The following is a 19216-nucleotide window of genomic DNA, read 5'->3' as shown; positions in this document are numbered from 1 at the left end:
GCCTGTGCCTTGGCACCCCTGCTTTTGTGCTGCTGTAGACTAGCCATCTAGGGGAATATAGCCCAGAATATCGACCATACAGTGCAATGTATAGCATACAAGCATAAGTACAATGAACACTGCAACCCCTGCAATACAAGCAGCATAGAAAAAACCTGTGCCTCAGCACCCCTGCTTTTCTGCTGCTGTAGTCTAGTCATTCTAGGCGAAAATAGCCCAGACTAGCGACCGTACAGTGCAGTGTATAGCATACAAGCATAAATACACATAAACACTTCAGTACATGCAATACAAGCAGCATAGAAAGCCTGTGCCTTAGCACCCCTGCTTTCCTGCTGCTGATGTGTCGCCATCTAAGAGGGCATATAGCCAAAAATAGCGACCTATGCAGTGTAAGCATAAAAATACAAATGGACAACTGCGGTATTTAGTGGGGTCAGCACTTCATGTGCCGCTTACCGCCCGCCTATAAGCGGGTGTGTGGTCGCCCTAGTCCTGTGCCTGGTTGCCCAGAGTCCGATCTCTCAGCTCGGACTGCAGGAATGGCTGCCGGCGTCCTTCTCCAGCTCGTGTGAGTAGGGGCGGGCCGTGGGCGTGCCCCCAAGTCAGAGCGGGAAACCGGCGTCCCACAGTGTCCAGTGAGAGGGCTGGAGCATGTAAATAAGGCTCCAGCCCTCGGCGCTGCTGATTGTACAGCGTCTCTCCCCTACCCTGATTGACAGGGTGGGGGCGGGAACGAAGCGGAGCTAGGCCGCAAAAGCCGGGGACTGGATTTATAAGCGCCGCCGCCGTAAAAGCGCGGTCGGCGCTAAGTCCCCGGCGCACTACAAGTCCCAGCCGCGCCGCCGCTCCCGGAGCGTCCGGCGCGGTAGTTCCCCATACATAAAGTCACTCAGCTAGGCTGCAGTGACTGTAACCCTTTACTGTCCCCGGCGCACTAGCACACCCAGCAAGTCTGGAGTGTGCTGTGCCTGTGTGTACGGGGACACAGAGTACCTGAATGGTGCAGGGCCATGTCCCTGAACGGTACCCAGCTCCGTATCCAGCAGGTTCAATGGGTCTGTGGATGGAGCCCGGCCTCAGGGCTTTGGGGCCGGTAAGATCCCACTTCCTCAGAGCCCCTCAGGGGGATGTGGAAGGAAAACAGCATGTGGGCTCCAGCCGCCGTACCAGCAATAGGTACCTCAACCTTACAAACCACCAGCGGGGTGAGAAGGGAGCATGCTGGGGGCCCTATATGGGCCCTCTTTTCTTCCATCCGATATAGTCAGCAGCTACTGCTGACTAAACAGTGGAGCTATGCGTGGATGTCTGACCTCCTTCGCACAAAGCAGAAAACTGGTGAGCCAGTGATCCCACTGGGGGTGTATAGCCAGAAGGGGAGGGGCCTTACACTTTTTAGTGTAATGCTTTGTGTGGCCTCCGGAGGCAGTAGCTATACACCCAATCGTCTGGGTCTCCCAATGGAGCGACGAAGAAAGAATGAGACTAGGCCGCAGAAGCCGGGGACTATAGTTATAAGCGCGGCCGCCGTATAAGCGCGGTCGGCGCGGAAGTCCCCGGCGCACTAACAGTCCCAGCCGCGCCGCAGGCATAACCATGGCAGCGGCGGTCAGCGCGGCAGTCCCCCTACACAAATACACTCAGCGACGCTGAGTGTATAGTGGCACACATGCAGTCAGCTCTGCTGTCCCCGGTGCACTAGCACACCCAGCAATGCTGGAGTGTTGCTGTGCGCAGTCCCCACGGGGACACAGAGTACCTCCAAGTAGCAGGGCCATGTCCCTGAACGATACTCGGCTCCTATCCAGCAGGGTCCTCAGGAGCTGTGGATGGAGCACGGTCTCCTGTGCCTGGAGACCGATGGGATCCCACTTCACCCAGAGCCCTAATTGAGGGATGGGGAAGGAAAGCAGCATGTGGGCTCCAGCCTCCGTACCCGCAATGGATACCTCAACCTTAACAACACCGCCGACAAAAGTGGGGTGAGAAGGGAGCATGCTGGGGGCCCTGTTATGGGCCCTCTTTTCTTCCATCCGACATAGTCAGCAGCTGCTGCTGACTAAGCTGTGGAGCTATGCGTGGATGTCTGCCTCCTTCGCACAAAGCATAAAAACTGATGAGCCCGTAGCAGTACGGGGGGTGTATAGGCTGAAGGGGAGGGGCTTTACACTTTTAGTGTAATACTTTGTGTGGCCTCCGGAGGCATAGCTATACACCCAATTGTCTGGGTCTCCCAATTAGGAGCGACAAAGAAATAAGCCTGTAGCTTGGCACCCTTGCTCTTTGCGGACGACATGCTGTAGTCTCCTCTGAGAGTGATCACTGAGGGTATATAGCCAAAAGCAAAACAATGCGGCCGAACAGAGAAAATGTATACAAATATTATATATATATATATATATATATATATATATATATATATATATATATATATATATATATATATATATATATATATATATATATATATATATATATATATATATATATATATATATATATATATATATATATACACACTTCGGCACCCAAGGTGGGCCAGCACCGGGTAACCGGTGTGGCTTACCGACCGCCCAAAGCGGTTGTGTGTCCACCAGATTCCCTGCCTGGGCCTCCCAGAGCTGTAGAGCTCGTTCTGAAATCCTCCACCGGCAGAAGTGATTGTAAATATGGCTGCCAGAGTTCTCAGGGGAGGAGGGAGCCGTGGGCGTGACTAATAAAGTGCGGGAATCTGGTGCCCCACAGTGCTCAGTGAGGGGGGAGGAGAACACCTAAGTATGCTCCAGCCCTCACTGCCGACGTCCAGTCGACCGTCCTGCCCTTACCCCTGATTGGCAGGCCCGGGGGCGGGAGTTATGGTACTAGGCCGCAGAAGCCGGGGACTAAATTTAATAACGCGGCCGGCAAACAGGCGCGGTCGGCGCGGTAGTCCCGGTCGTCACAAAAAAACAGCGGCCGCTGCAGCGTCTGTAACACAGGCGCTCCATGCACCGTCCCCAAGGGGACACAGAGTACCTTATAGATGCAGGGCCTGTCCCTGATGATACTCAGTCTCCTGTCCGTCAGATTCCCCCAGGGGCTGCGGAGGGAGCCCGGTCCCAGTGAATGGTGACCGGTTAGGATCCCACTTCTCCCAGAGCCTCTAAGGGATGGGGAAGGACAAACGGCATGTGGCTCCAGCCTTTGTACCCGCAATGGGTACCTCAACCTTAACAGCACCGCCGACTTAGTGGGGTGAGAAGGGAGCATGCCGGGGGCCCTGTTAGGGCCCTCTTTTCTTCCATCCGATACAATCAGAAGCTGCTGCTGACTAAAATGGGAGCTTGAGTGAATGTGTGCCTCCTTCAACACAAAGCATAAAACTGAGGAGCCCGTGATGCACGGGAGGGTGTATAGGCAGAGGGGAGGGGTTACACTTTTTAAAGTGTAATACTTTGTGTGGCCTCCGGAGGCAGAAGCTATACACCCAATTGTCTGGGTCTCCCAATGGAGCGACAAAGAAATCACAGTTTAACCAGCAGTAGATTATCCATACAGGACTACTTGCCGTGCTGCAAGTAGTCCAGCATATTCATGAGCTCTGTATAAGTGCTAGATCTGCAGCAGAGAAAACAGTGATTTTATCAAAATGACAGGAAACAGCTCAGAAAGTGACATCACTGGAATCAGGGTCTCTGTCTCTACATTATGCTGCTCTCAAATGGGGGAGCAAAAACTTGGGGACAGATTTCCTTTAAAGAGATTGGAAGGGGTTGGATTCAGTCCCAGGAGGTGACTGGAGACTTTGGAGTACTTTCAGTGCGCAGTGACTCAAATCGCTGCAAACAGTATTTCTTGGCAAATTTGGGCAACATTCACAAATTCGAACAGCAAAAGATTTGTTCATCTCTCATTAGTTGAAGTCTAGGTTTAGAGACCCTTGATGATAAAGCAGTTATCCTTGGGGGTCTCCAAACCCAGACCTGATCACCAGGGCAACTGTAGTTTATATAAAAAAAAAAAAAATCGTTGTCGAAATAAAAATGTGATGATAGTAACCTCATTGTAGCGATTGCTGGGAATCTTGATGCTGGTTTTTCTGACTTCCATATCCACCACCAAGCCCTGGACGACCGGCAGCGTATACTGATAATTTCGAAAATCCTAACAAATAAAGAGAAGAAAAAAAAGATGAAAAATTTAGAAAGTTTAAAGAACTTTTTTTCTGTTTTCTAATTACATGGATAAACATCAACAGATACTATAATGTGACACATCCAAAAGGGTATAACAAATTGTGCAGAAAAAATGGGATACTCACAGCCAAGACATTAATGATTGTGTGGCCGGTCTCCCCAAACAGAGGCTTCCTGAATCTGACACTGAACAGCGGACAGGGGTACACTAAACAGGACACAAGGGCAGGAGAAAGAGATAAATGGACTCAAAAGAGCAAAGAAAAGTATGAAAAATAAAACAGATAAGCATCTAAAAGTGACTGTCACCATTTTGAAACTCTTAAAAGGGAACCTGTCACCACTTTTTTGGCCTATAAGCTGCGGCCACCACCAGTGGCTCTTATATACAGCATTCTAACATGCTGTATATAAGAGCACAGGCCGCTGTGTAGAATATAAAAATCACTTTATAATACTCACCTAAATGTTCGGTGCGGTGCATACTAGTCGGATGGGTGTCCTCGTTCTCTGGGTCCAGCGCCTTCTCTTTCGGCCATCTTTGTCCTCCTTCTTTTGAAATCTGAGTGCATGACTTGTCCTACGTCATCCACACTCGCCAGCATTGATGTCCAGCGCAGGCGCACATTGATCTGCCCTACTCAGGGCAGATCATAGTATTGTAGTGCACCTGCGCAGGACCTCAATTCCGGCGAGTGTGGATGACGTAGGACGCGTCATGCACTTAGACTTCATTAGAAGGAAGACAAAGATGGCCGAAAGAGAAGGCACCGCATCTGGAGAACGGAGACACCCATCTGACCAGTCTGCACTGCACCGTCCCGCTCCTTAGGTGAGTATTATAAAGTGATTTTTAGGCTCTACACAGCGGCCTGGGTTCTTATATATACAGCATTCTAACATACTGTATAAGAGCCCACTGGTGGTGGTCGCAGCCTATAGGCCCCAAATCTGGTGACAGGTTCCCTTTAATATGGGCATCAGGTTATAGAAAGCTAAAAGAAAAAAAGCCATTCCTGCCTATCTCATATCAGATGCCTTGTTGTTGAAATATCATCTTTTATCACTTTATGTAAATGAAATCTTCCAGGCTATGGGGCGGATGCTGCCTGGAAGATAACTCCGCCTCCAGGGATTATTTTAAATAAAAGGGGCATTACCAGTGTGATGTGTAACGGTCGCTATCTGCTCTCACTGCAGAGCGGTGTGTGATTATAACTGACACTTCTGCCGCTGCCTCTCAGCCTCAGCCTCCAGCTTCCAGACACTGTTGCAATATTGTTGCAATGAAGCAGAAATCAGGGAGCTGCAAAACATGTGTTTGAAAGAAGCCACATGTCATTTCTCCTGTTGTGTGTCAGTTACTTGTCTCACACTGGTAACAACCCTTTTATTTAAAATTATCTCTGGGTGCGGAGTTATCTTTGAAGCAGCATCCGCCCCATAGCCTGGAAGTGCTTATTTACATAAAGTGATAAAAGATGATTTTTCCACAAGGCATCTGATATGAGAAATAAAAGGTATGGAATTTTTCAGCATTCTATAACCTGTATGCCCATATTAACAGTGTAAAAAAAGTCAAAGTGTGGACAGATTCCCTTTAAAAATCGCCTTCTCAATGTCTATTACTTCTAATGCGTCTGTGCAGGTAAGCAGACTGTCACTGAGGTAGAACACAGTGTGCGATCCACAGCGGAGCACACACTGCCCACGTGCGGTCCACAGCGGAGCGCACACTGCCCACGTGCGGTCCACAGCGGAGCGCACACTGCCAACGTGCGGTCCACAGCGGAGCACACACTGCCAACGTGCGGTCCACAGCGGAGCACACACTGCCAACGTGCAGTCCACAGCGGAGCACACACTGCCAACGTGCAGTCCACAGCGGAGCGCACACTGCCAACGTGCGGTCCACAGCGGAGCACACACTGCCAACGTGCGGTCCACAGCGGAGCACACACTGCCAACGTGCGGTCCACAGCGGGGCACACACTGCCAACGTGCGGTCCACAGCGGAGCACACACTGCCAACGTGCGGTCCACAGCGGAGCACACACTGCCAACGTGCGGTCCACAGCGGAGCACACACTGCCAACGTGCGGTCCACAGCGGAGCACACACTGCCAACGTGCGGTCCACAGCGGAGCACACACTGCCAACGTGCGGTCCACAGCGGAGCACACACTGCCAACGTGCGGTCCACAGCGGAGCACACACTGCCAACGTGCGGTCCACAGCGGAGCACACACTGCCAACGTGCGGATCACACACTGCCAATGTGCGGTCCACAGCAGAGCGCACACTGCCAACGTGCGGATCACACACTGCCAATGTGCGGTCCACAGTGGAGCACACACTGCCAACATGCAGCATGTCAGCACTGGTTTGCAGGGTATTTTATATATTTCTTATAGGGATTTAGTCATTTATCCCTATTTTTTCCATAGGTATTATACAGATGACTCTGAATATTACTTGAGCATGTTTATGGTGTCTTGCACACGTGTTACTTGCTTTATTCACCGTTTCATCTATACGTCATGTGCCTGTTCACTCACATTATCACGTTTGTACCTGTTTATCATTGACAGGTCTCCCCTGTATTTAGACTATACTATGTATTAGGGAGGTATCTATGTCACGGCTGCTTTTTTTTGGTGTGAGGTTTTAAGGATTTTTAAATGGAGTTTTTTCACTAAATAAAATCTGTTTAATATCTGCGGGCATCTTTACATTGGTACATTGATTATCTGTTTGGTTCCAGTGCCCGTTTAGACAAAATCCCCTTTTCAATGTTCCTCTACATATTGCTCTGTGTGTGCTGCACGGAACCATTTGTTATTTATCTGCTGATCTATTACACTGCAGTAGTGCCGACTCCATTTTTTTTTTTTTTTTTGGTGTTTTTTTTTTCATTTTGTTTTTCACGGTATCATGCACCCCCCCTCCTAATCATTAGAATAGGAGAAACGCTGGATACCTGCCACCCACGCTCGCGAGCTAGCAGTAAATGTGAAGTTACCAGCCCTGCTCACCTCACATGGTGAAATAAGATTAACCCTTCGAGCACCACTACTGTAAAAGCCGTATTCAAGGTATTTTACATTCAACACGTAAATCAGCCGCAGACCCAACTCCACATGTCAGAATGTCAGCTCTGTGGCTCCATTATGGACGCCCTTTACGGAGCTCTCCATCAGATTTCTAGCACTCGCCGTTCGCCCACTTACATCTGTACTCTGCTCCCAGACGAAGCATGAGCCGCATGGGGAAAACTTTGGCCCAAGGGGTCTCCCATTTCTGAATGAGGATCCCGAACAGGTAGGGCTGTGCGGGCAGTACCAGGTCTTGGAGGGACTGGTACGTGGGGGTGACATACAGGAATCCTCCATGTTCCTTGCTGCCCAGGAAGCTTTGACTGACAAATGAGTGTCCCAAGTTTCCAATCATGTTACCTAGAGGAAACGAACACAGTGATACGCTAAACATTATAATTAAAAAAAAAAAATATCATATATATTTGACGTACACTTTACAATGTAAAGAGCATGTACACAGTGTCCAAAAGTGTGTGTCAATTATTACCTTACATATTGATATAGTGATCATGAGCGGGCACTACCATGCTCAGATGCTTGGTACTCGTAATGAGCAGTTGGATGCTCGGATGGGCACAACTCGTGTACTGAGTATAATGAAAGTCAATGGGGAACTCGAGCATTTTTCCAAAAGCTCGAGTTGGCCATTGACTTTCATTATACTCCATACATGATTCGAATCCATCCGAGCATCCAACTGCTCATTACGAGTACTGAGCATCCGAGCATGGTAGTGCCCGCTCATCACTAGTTACGAGTACCGAGCACCTGAGCATGGTAGTGCTCACTCATCACTAGTTACGAGTACCAAGCACCCGAGCATGGTAGTGCTCACTCATCACTAGTTACGAGTACTTAGCATGGTAGTGCCCGCTCATCACTAGTTACGAGTACCGAGCATCTGAGCATGGTAGTGCTCACTCATCACTAGTTACGAGTACCGAGCACCTGAGGATGGTAGTGCCCACTCATCACTAGTTACGAGTACCGAGCACCTGAGCATGGTAGTGCTCACTCATCACTAGTTACGAGTACCGAGCATGGTAGTGCTCGCTCATCACTAGTTACGAGCACAGAGCACCAGAGCATAGTAGTGCCCGCTCATCACTAGTTACGAGTACAGAGCACCAGAGCATAGTAGTGCCCGCTCAGCACTATTCTTGACCAGAGACTGGAGCAGAAATCTTTTTTACTGCGTGTCTATGATGCTCATATCAAAGTAGAATTTTTGTGTACTCACCGTAAAGAAGGGAATTTTGTTACTTACCGTAAATTCCTTTTCTTCTAGCTCCAATTGGGAGACCCAGACAATTGGGTGTATAGCTACTGCCTCCGGAGGCCACACAAAGCACTACACTTAAAAGTGTAAGGCCCCTCCCCTTCTGCCTATACACCCCCCGTGGGATCACGGGCTCCTCAGTTTTAGTGCAAAAGCAAGAAGGAGGAAAGCCAATAACTGGTTTAAAAACAAATTCAATCCGAAGAAACATCGGAGAACTGAACCATTTAACATGAACAACATGTGTACCCGAAAAAACAAAAATCCCTAAGAAAACAGGGCGGGTGCTGGGTCTCCCAATTGGAGCTAGAAGAAAAGGAATTTACGGTAAGTAACAAAATTCCCTTCTTCTTTATCGCTCCTAATTGGGAGACCCAGACGATTGGGACGTCCAAAAGCAGTCCCTGGGTGGGTAAAATAACACCTCGTGACAGGACCGTAAAACAGTCCTTTCCTACAGGTGGGAAACCGCCGCCTGAAGGACTTGTCTACCTAGGCTGGCGTCCGCCGAAGCGTAGGTATGCACCTGATAATGCTTGGTGAAAGTGTGCAGACTCGACCAGGTAGCCGCCTGGCACACCTGCTGAGCCGTAGCCTGGTGCCGTAATGCCCAGGACGCACCCACGGCTCTGATAGAATGGGCCTTCAGCCCTGAGGGAACCGGAAGTCCAGCAGAATGGTAGGCTTCAAGAATTGGTTCCTTGATCCACCGAGCCAAGGTGGATTTGGAAGCTTGCAACCCTTTACGCTGACCAGCGACAAGGACAAAGAGTGCATCCGAGCGGCGCAGGGGCGCCGTGCGGGAAATGTAGATTCTGAGTGCTCCCACCAGATCCAACAAATGCAAATCCTTCTCACATTGATGAACTGGATGAGGACACAAAGAAGGGAAGGAGATATCCTGATTGAGATGAAAGGGGGATACCACCTTAGGGAGAAACTCCGGAATCGGGCGCAGAACCACCTTGTCCTGGTGAATCACCAGGAAGGGAGATTTGCATGAGAGCGCTGCTAGCTCAGACACTCTCCGAAGAGAGGTGACCGCTACTAGAAAAGTCACTTTCTGTGAAAGTCGAGAAAGGGAAACATCCCTCATAGGCTCGAAAGGCGGCTTCTGGAGAGCAACTAGAACCCTGTTCAGATCCCAGGGCTCTAACGGCCGCTTGTAAGGAGGGACGATATGACAAACCCCTTGCAGGAACGTGCGTACCTGAGGAAGCCGTGCTAGTCGCTTCTGAAAAAATACAGATAGCGCTGAGACTTGTCCTTTAAGGGAGCTGAGCGACAAACCTTTTTCCAAACCGGATTGTAGAAAGGAAAGAAAAGTAGGCAATGCAAATGGCCAGGGAGAAACTCCCTGAGCAGAACACCAAGATAAGAATATCTTCCACGTCCTGTGGTAGATCTTGGCGGAGGTTGGTTTTCTAGCTTGTCTCATGGTGGCAATGACGTCTTGAGATAATCCTGAATACGCTAGGATCCAGGACTCAATGGCCACACAGTCAGGTTCAGGGCAGCAGAATTCCGATGGAAAAACGGCCCTTGAGACAGCAAGTCTGGTCGGTCTGGTAGTGCCCACGGTTGGCCTACCGTGAGATGCCACAGATCCGGGTACCACGACCTCCTCGGCCAGTCTGGAGCGACGAGGATGGCGCGGCGGCAGTCGGACCTGATCTTGCGCAGCACTCTGGGCAACAGTGCCAGAGGTGGGAACACATAAGGGAGCCGGAACTGCGACCAATTTTGAACTAAGGCGTCTGCCGCCAGAGCTCGGTGATCGTGAGACCGCGCCATGAAAACTGGAACCTTGTTGTTGTGTCGGGACGCCATTAGGTCGACGTCCGGCATCCCCCAGCGGCGACAGATCTCTTGAAACACGTCCGGGTGAAGAGACCATTCCCCTGCGTCCATACCCTGGCGACTGAGAAAATCTGCTTCCCAGTTGTCCACGCCTGGGATGTGAACTGCTGATATGGTGGATGCCGTGTCTTCCACCCACGTCAGAATCCGCCGGACTTCCTGGAAGGCTTGCTGACTGCGTGTTCCTCCTTGGTGGTTGATGTATGCCACCGCTGTGGAGTTGTCCGACTGAATTCGGATCTGCTTCCCTTCCAGCCACTGCTGGAAGGCTTTTAGGGCAAGATACACTGCTCTGATTTCCAGAACATTGATCTGAAGGGTGGACTCTTGCTGAGTCCACGTACCCTGAGCCCTGTGGTGGAGAAAAACCGCTCCCCACCCTGACAGACTCGCGTCCGTCGTGACCACCGCCCAGGATGGGGGTAGGAAGGACTTTCCCTTTGACAATGAGGTGGGAAGAAGCCACCACTGAAGAGATTCCTTTGCCGCCTGAGAAAGGGAGACGTTCCTGTCGAGGGACGTCGACTTCCCGTCCCATTGGCGTAGAATGTCCCATTGAAGTGGACGCAGATGAAACTGCGCGAAAGGGACTGCCTCCATTGCTGCTACCATCTTCCCTAGGAAGTGCATGAGGCGTCTCAAGGGGTGTGACTGGTCTTGAAGGAGGGATCGCACCCCTGTCTGTAGTGAACGCTGTTTGTCCAGCGGAAGCTTCACTATCGCTGAGAGAGTATGAAACTCCATGCCAAGATATGTTAGCGATTGGGTCGGGGTCAGATTTGACTTGGAAAAGTTGATGACCCACCCGAAACTCTGGAGAGTCTCCAGTGCAACGTTCAGGCTGTGTTGGCATGCCTCTTGAGAGGGAGCCTTGACAAGCAGATCGTCTAAGTAAGGGATCACAGAGTGTCCCTGAGAGTGCAGGACTGCTACTACTGCTGCCATGACCTTGGTGAAGGCCCGTGGGGCTGTCGCCAGACCGAAAGGCAGAGCTACGAACTGAAGGTGTTCGTCTCCTATAACGAACCGTAGAAAACGCTGATGCTCTGGAGCAATCGGCACGTGGAGATAAGCATCCTTGATGTCTATTGATGCTAGGAAATCTCCTTGAGACATTGAGGCGATGACGGAGCGGAGGGATTCCATCCGGAACCGTCTGGTTTTTACGTACTTGTTGAGAAGTTTTAGGTCCAGAACGGGACGGAAGGATCCGTCCTTTTTTGGCACCACAAACAAATTGGAGTAAAAACCGTGACCTTGCTCCTGAAGAGGAACAGGGATCACCACACCTTCTGCCTTTAGAGTGCACACCGCCTGCAGAAGAGCATCGGCTCGGTCGGGAGGCGGAGACGTTCTGAAGAATCGAGTTGGAGGACGAGAACTGAACTCTATCCTGTACCCGTGGGACAGAATGTCTCTCACCCAACGGTCTTGGACCTGTGGCAGCCAAATGTCGCCAAAGCGGGAGAGCATGCCACCGACCGAGGATGCGGAGAGAGGAGGCCGAAAGTCATGAGGAAGCCGCCTTGGTAGCGGGTCTTCCGGCTGTCTTTTTTGGGCGTGACTGAGCCCGCCAAGAATCTGAGTTCCTCTGATCCTTTTGAGTCCTTTTGGACGAGGAGAATTGGGACCTGCCGGAGCCTCGAAAGGACCGAAACCCCGACTGTCCCCTCCTCTGCTGGGGTTTGGTTTGTCTGGGCTGAGGTAAGGATGAATCCTTACCCTTGGACTGTTTAATGATCTCATCCAACCGCTCACCAAACAGTCGGTCACCAGAGAATGGCAAACTGGTTAAGCACTTTTTGGAAGCAGAATCTGCCTTCCATTCCCTTAACCACAAGGCTCTGCGTAAAACCACGGAGTTGGCGGACGCCACTGCCGTACGGCTCGTAGAGTCCAGAACAGCATTAATCGCGTAAGACGCAAATGCAGACATTTGAGAGGTTAAGGATGCCACCTGCGGCACAGATGTACGTGTGACAGTGTCAACCTGTGTAAGACCAGCTGAAATAGCTTGGAGTGCCCATACGGCAGCGAATGCTGGAGCAAACGACGCGCCGATAGCTTCATAGATGGATTTCAACCAGAGCTCCATCTGTCTGTCAGTGGCATCTTTAAGTGCAGCCCCATCCTCCACTGCAACTATGGATCTAGCCGCAAGCCTGGAGATTGGGGGATCCACCTTGGGACACTGGGTCCAGCCTTTGACCACGTCAGGAGGAAAGGGATAACGTGTGTCCTTAAGCCGTTTGGAGAAACGTTTATCTGGATAAGCGTGGTGTTTCTGGACTGCCTCTCTAAAGTCAGAGTGGTCCAGAAAAGAACTCAATTTACGCTTGGGATATCTGAAATGGAATTTCTCCTGCTGTGAAGCTGATTCCTCCACCGGAGGAGCTGGGGGAGAAATATCCAGCATTCTATTGATGGACGCTATCAGATCATTCACTATGGCGTCCCCATCAGGTGTATCCAAGTTGAGAGCGGTCTCAGGATCAGAATCCTGATCAGCTACCTCCGCCTCATCACACAGAGAGCCTTCCTGCTGGGACCCTGACCAGTGTGATGAAGTCGAGGGCCGCTCATAGCGAGCTCGCTTAGGCTGTCTGGGACTGTCGTCCGTGTCCGAGCCGTCACACTGGGATGCATGGGACACCCCCGGAGCCCGGGGCTTTTCCAACAGAGGGGGACCAGGGAGCAATGATTGAACAGTGCCCATGGTCTGAGTTACTGGTCTAGACTGCAACGTTTCTAGAATTCTAGTCATAGTCACAGACAATCTATCAGCGAAAACTGCAAACTCTGTCCCAGTCACCTGGACAGTATTCACAGGTGGTTCTCCCTGGGTCACCTCTAGCAGAGGCCCCGGCCGAGCAGTTGCCACAGGGGCCGAGCACTGCACACAGTGGGGGTCAGTGGAACCTGCCGGTAAAGAAGCCTCACATGCGGTACAAGCAGCATAGAAAGCCTGTGCCTTGGCACCCTTGCTTTTTGCGGATGACATGCTGTTGTCTCCTCTGAGCAATCTAGGAGGGTATATAGCCAGGAAGCACCAGCGACCGTACAGTGCAATGTATAGCGTACAAGCATAAAAATACAAATGTACACTTCGGCACTAGTGGGTTCAGCACCAGAGGCGCCGCTTACCGCCCGCTCAAACGCGGGTGTGTGGTCGCCAGAATCCCGTGTCTGGGTCTCCCAAAACTTGTCTCCCCTCTCCAGCTCAGACTGCACACAGGAATGGCTGCCGGCGTTCTGTGAAGAGGGGCGGACCGTGGGCGTGCCTCAGACAAAGTGCGGGAAACTGGTGTCCCACTGTGCCCAGTGTGAGGGCTGGAGTATGTAAAGTAGACTCCAGCCCTCTGCGCTGACATTCTGCACAGCGTCCCGCCCTTCCCCTGACTGGCAGGCCTGGGGGCGGGAACGAAACGAAACTAGGCCGCAAAAGCCGGGGACTCGAGTAATAAGCGCGGCCGTCATACATGCACGGCCAGCGCGGAAGTCCCCGGCGCACCACAAGTCCCAGCCGCGCCGCAGCAAACTGACAGCAGCGGCCGGCGCGGCAGTTCCGAATACATATACTCCCTCAGCAGAGCTGTAGTGAGCAGTGGCACAAGCGTGCGCGCTGTTGTCCCCGGCGCACTAACACACCCAGCAATGCTGCAGTGTGTCTGCGTCTGTGTGGGGACACAGAGTACCTTGATGAAGCAGGGTCCTGTCCCTGACGATACTCAGCTCCATATGCAGCAGTTCCTTTCAGGGGCTGTGGATGGAGCACGGTCTCAGTGCCTGGAGACCGGTAAAATCCCACTTCACCCAGAGCCCTAAGGGGGATGGGGAAGGATGCAGCATGTGGGCTCCAGCCTCCGTACCCGCAATGGGTACCTCAACCTTAACAAACACCGCCGACAAAAGTGGGGTGAGAAGGGAGCATGCTGGGGGCCCTATATGGGCCCTCTTTTCTTCCATCCGACATAGTCAGCAGCTGCTGCTGACTAAACAGTGGAGCTATGCGTGGATGTCTGACCTCCTTCGCACAAAGCATGAAAACTGAGGAGCCCGTGATCCCACGGGGGGTGTATAGGCAGAAGGGGAGGGGCCTTACACTTTTAAGTGTAGTGCTTTGTGTGGCCTCCGGAGGCAGTAGCTATACACCCAATCGTCTGGGTCTCCCAATTAGGAGCGCTAAAGAAATCTCTTTCTCTGAGTCTTCATTGGGGAACACAGGACCATGGGTTATGCTGCTGTCACTAGGAGGCTGACACTAAGTAAACATAAAAAGTTAGCTCCTCCCTAGCAGTGTACACCCCGAGCCGGAGGCGGGCTCAGATCAGTTTGGTGCACAAGCAGTAGGAGGAGTACCAGAATCACCATACATAAAACAAAGTTATAACTAAAATAATGCAGCCGTGCGAACAAGAGGTCTATGAACATAAGACCGCTGAAAATGGCAGGCAAATGCAATTTAACAACCAAAAAACCAAGCAGGGTGGGTGCTGTGTCCCCCAATGAAGACTCAGAGAAAGAGATTTTACGGTGAGTACACAAAAATCCTACTTTCTCTATCGTTTCATTGGGGGACACAGGACCATGGGACGTCCAAAAGCAGTCCCTGGGCGGAAATACAGAAGCACCGCAAATAGGAAGAAAACAACGACCTCCCTCGGCGGGCTTCAACTATAATTGAATGCTGTCGCCCTATTACAGGTGTGCAACTGCTGCCTGCAAGACCTTTCTCCCAAAACTAGCATCTGCCGATGCTTGGGTGTGAACATGGTAGAATCTAGTAAAGGTATGCAGGCTGGACCAGGTGGCGGCCTTGCAGACCTGGTCGGCCGACGCCTGATGCCTAATCGCCCAAGAGGCTCCCACTGCTCGGGCAGAGTGCGCCCTTACCCCCCGCGGCGGAGACTTGTCCCGAATCCGATAGGCCTCAGATATGGCAGAACGGATCAATCTGGCAATTGTGGCTTTGGATGCCGATTCACCCCTCTTGGGACCAGAAGGAAGGACAAACAGACCATCCGACTTACGGAACGGCGCGGTTCTGGAGACATAAATTCTAAGGGCGCGCACCAGGTCCAGGGTGTGCAAGGACCTTCCCAAGCCGTGAGAGGAGCCGGGACAGAAGGCCGGAAGGACAATTTCTTCGTTTAGATGGAATGGGGAGACCACCTTTGGGAGAAAGGAGGGATCTGGCCGGAGAACTGCTTTGTCCTGGTGAAAAATCAAAAAGGGGGCACGACAAGAGAGAGCTGCCAGCTCTGACGTCCTGCGAATAGAAGTGATGGCAACAAGGAACACCACCTTCCAAGACAGGTGAGAAAGGGAAGAATCCCGCAAGGGCTCGAAGGGGGGACCCTGAAGCGACCCTAGGACTAGATTAAGGTCCCACGGTTCTAGAGGCCGACGATACGGCGGGGCCAGGTGGGCCACTCCCTGGATGAAGGTCTTAACCTGTGGACGAGAGGCCAGTGGCTTCTGAAACAGGATTGACAACGCCGATACCTGGCCCTTTAGTGTTGCGAGCGAGAGACCCGCATCTAGGCCTGACTGCAAGAATGCCAATAGGGAAGGAAGGGAGAAGGCGAGAGGAGAAGAAATACTGTGCTCTTCACACCACCTGAAGAAGACCTTCCACGTGTGGTAGTATATTCTTGATGAAGATGGCTTCCTGGCCCTAATCATTGTCTGTATCACTCTTGAAGAAAAACCAGCCTGAGCTAGAACCCAGGATTCAATGGCCAGGCCGTCAAATTTAGGACCTTTGAGTTCTGATGGAAAAGAGGTCCCTGCTGCAGGAGATCTGGACGGTCTGGAAGACGCCACGGAGCGTCTGCGAGGATCTGAGTGAGTTCCACGAACCATGCTCACCTGGGCCAGTCCGGAGCCACTAGGATGACTGGTATTCCTTCTGCCTTGATCTTCTTGAGGACCCTCGGGATCAGAAGGAGCGGAGGGAAGATGTACGGGAGACTGAACTGGCTCCATGACAGGGTGAGGGCGTCGACTCCTAAAGCCAAGCGGTCGCGGCACCGTGCTACAAATTGCGGAACCTGACAGTTGAAAAGGGAGGCCATTAGGTCCACATCCGGAACTCCCCATCTGTCACAGATCTGGTTGAAGACTTCCCGGTTGAGGGACCATTCTCCGGAGGCGAGGCCTTCCCTGCTGAGGAAGTCCGCCGCCCAATTGTCCACGCCTGGGATGTGTACCGCTGAGATCAGGGAGTGATGACACTCGGCCCAGTGCAAAATCTTCCTGACTTCTCGCATCACCCCGACACTTCTTGTGCCGCCTTGGTGGTTGATGTACGCCACCGCCGTCGCATTGTCCGACTGGATCCTGACCGGGCAACCCTGTACTAGGTGCCGAAACTGCTGCAAGGCTAGCCGGATGGCTCTTATCTCTAGAATGTTGATCGGGAGACAACTCTCCCGCGGTGTCCATCGGCCTTGCGCTGTGTGATGCCGAAACACTGCCCCCCAGCCCTGGAGACTGGCGTCGGTGGTCACTATCTTCCAGTGGAGCGGGAGGAATGACCTTCCTGACGCGAGGTTGCGTTGATTGAGCCACCAACGGAGGGAGTGACGGGTCTCCGGCGAAAGATGAAACCTGCGGTCCAGAGAAAAGGGAGATCTGTCCCACTTCTTCAGCAAGGCCAGCTGGAGGGGCTGGAGGTGGAACTGTGCAAAGGGTACCGCTTCCATCGCCGCCACCATACGACCGAGGACTCGCATGCCGAACCTGATGGAAACTTGGCGCTGATGCCGGAGAGCGCGGAGGCCTCGTTGCAGGGAGGACATCATCTCCTGTGTGAGGAAAACTCGCCCTTGGGTGGTATCAAATACCATGCCTAAAAAGGTGATCTGTCGGGCCGGGGTCAGAGAGGACTTCTTCCGATTGATCAGCCACCCTAACCGTGAAAGGGTGTCTATCGTGACCTGAACCCCAAGACGACAGTCTTCGAAAGAAGAACCCTTGATCAACATATCGTCCAAGTACGGGATGACCATAACACCCCTGGAATGTAGGACGGACATGGCAGCCGCCATGATCTTCGTAAAGACTCTGGGGGCGGATGCGAGGCCGAAAGGAAGAGCCGTGAACTGGAAGTGATCTTCCGCTATCGCAAAGCGGAGGAACTGTTGGTGAGAGGTGGCTATAGGGACGTGAAGATAGGCGTCTTGAATATCCAGCGATGCCAGGAATTCGCCGACCTCCATGGACACGATCACGGACCGGAGTGACTCCATTCGAAACGGCCGAGGCCTCACCGACCTGTTTAGAAGCTTTAGGTCGAGGACGGGGCGGACAGAGCCGTCCTTCTTGGGGACCACGAAAAGGTTGGAATAGAACCCCTTGAAACGTTCTGCGGGAGGGACTGGTACCACGACTCCGGCTTGGAGGAGGGAGTCTATGGCGTGAAAGAACGTGCGAGCCCGCGCGGGAGACTCGGGAGGGCGAGATAGGAAAAACCGTCTCGGTGGATTTGACTCGAATTCTATTTTGTAGCCTGAGGTGATGATCTCTCTGACCCAGGCATCGGCGGTCAGGGGGATCCACACATGCTGGAAACAAAGACAGACGCCCTCCCACGAATCTGGCACTGTTGCGCGCCGACCGCGAGTCACTTGGAGGAGCGTCGGCGGTAACCGGAAGAGGATTTCGTGGACTGGCGGGGACGTGAACGCCAGGCGGGATTGGTCTTGAATGACGGGGTCCTCCTGTCTCTCGGAGGAGAGCGGCTTTTTTGCGGCTGGGGAGTGGAGTTGAAGCTGCGAAAGGGCCGGAAACGAGCGGTGGGGCGCCGATTCTGGAAGCGCTTGGGGCGCAATTGGGGGAGAGATGTACTCTTTCCTCCCGTCGCATCGGAGATCAACTGGTCCAGCTTATCTCCGAAAAGACGTTCCCCTAGGAAGGGCAGGGAAGTCAGTGACTTCTTAGAGGCTGCATCCAGGTTCCAGGACCGGAGCCAGAGGGCTCGACGGATGGCCACATTGTTTCTGGCGGCCTGGGCCGCGCAATTGGCAGATGCCAGGGCTGCATTGAGCAGGTACTCACCCGCGAGGGAAATCTGCGAGGCGATGAGGACCAGGTCCGGATTGGCAGGAATGGCGCGGAGTCCGCAGCGTAGCGTGTCCGCCCAGGAGATCAGTGCCTTGGCAACCCAAACCGAGGCAAAGGTCGGTGAGAGGGATGTGCCCGCTGCCTCGAAGGCGGAACGGGCCAACCTGTCAATCGTACGGTCCGTGGGGTCCTTGAGAGACATACAGTTAGTGAGTGGAAGGACTGTGTGAGAAGACAGGCGGGAGATTGGGGGGTCGACCACAGGGGAGCCTGCCCAATCCTTTCGAAGACCCTCAGGAAAGGGGTAATGCAAATCAATGGACTTACCGCTGGTAAATACCTTGTCCGGCTGTTGCCTGTGGCTGCGCAGTAACTCAGCGAATTCTGGATGTCCGCTGAATGCGCTTTGGGCCCGCTTCATCCGCTTAAACGAGACCTGGGTGCTCTGGGAGGAGACGGGGTCCACCTGTACCTTTAGGGTCTGGTTTACTGCTTCTATCAGGCTATTCACCATATGCCGAATATCAGCCGCCTGCTCTGAGTCCAGCAGGGGTGCTGCATCGGAATCATCATCGGAGTGGTCAGAAGTCTCCCCGGAGGAATAATGGTCTGGACCTGGGGATGAAGGTGAAACCTGGAAGTGGCTGAAGGCGAGACCTGCCGGGTCCGCTTCTGAGCAGCCGAGGAGGTCCCTGCGACGGAGCTCACCTGCTCCAGAGGCGATTGCGTCAGGT

At 52.5% G+C, this 19216-nt stretch overlaps 1 protein-coding gene across 1 annotated transcript in view; it reads right to left on the bottom strand.

The window, feature by feature from the left end:
- The window catches only part of ZFYVE9 (zinc finger FYVE-type containing 9), a 163474-nt gene that overhangs the window by 72050 nt on the left and 72208 nt on the right, over positions 1 to 19216 (bottom strand). The window contains exons 10-12 of the mRNA XM_075320087.1: positions 7409 to 7633; positions 4304 to 4386; positions 4042 to 4146 (exon numbers count right to left, since the gene is read on the bottom strand). Of these exons, the coding sequence (XP_075176202.1) occupies positions 4042 to 4146; positions 4304 to 4386; positions 7409 to 7633 (413 nt within the window). The remainder of the gene's footprint in view (positions 1 to 4041; positions 4147 to 4303; positions 4387 to 7408; positions 7634 to 19216) is intronic.

This window comes from Anomaloglossus baeobatrachus, chromosome 8 (assembly GCF_048569485.1).
Source record: "Anomaloglossus baeobatrachus isolate aAnoBae1 chromosome 8, aAnoBae1.hap1, whole genome shotgun sequence".
Classification (NCBI taxonomy): domain Eukaryota; kingdom Metazoa; phylum Chordata; class Amphibia; order Anura; family Aromobatidae; genus Anomaloglossus; species Anomaloglossus baeobatrachus.
The sequence above is the reverse complement of the archived record's forward strand: the minus strand, read 5'-3'. Positions and strand labels throughout refer to the sequence as shown.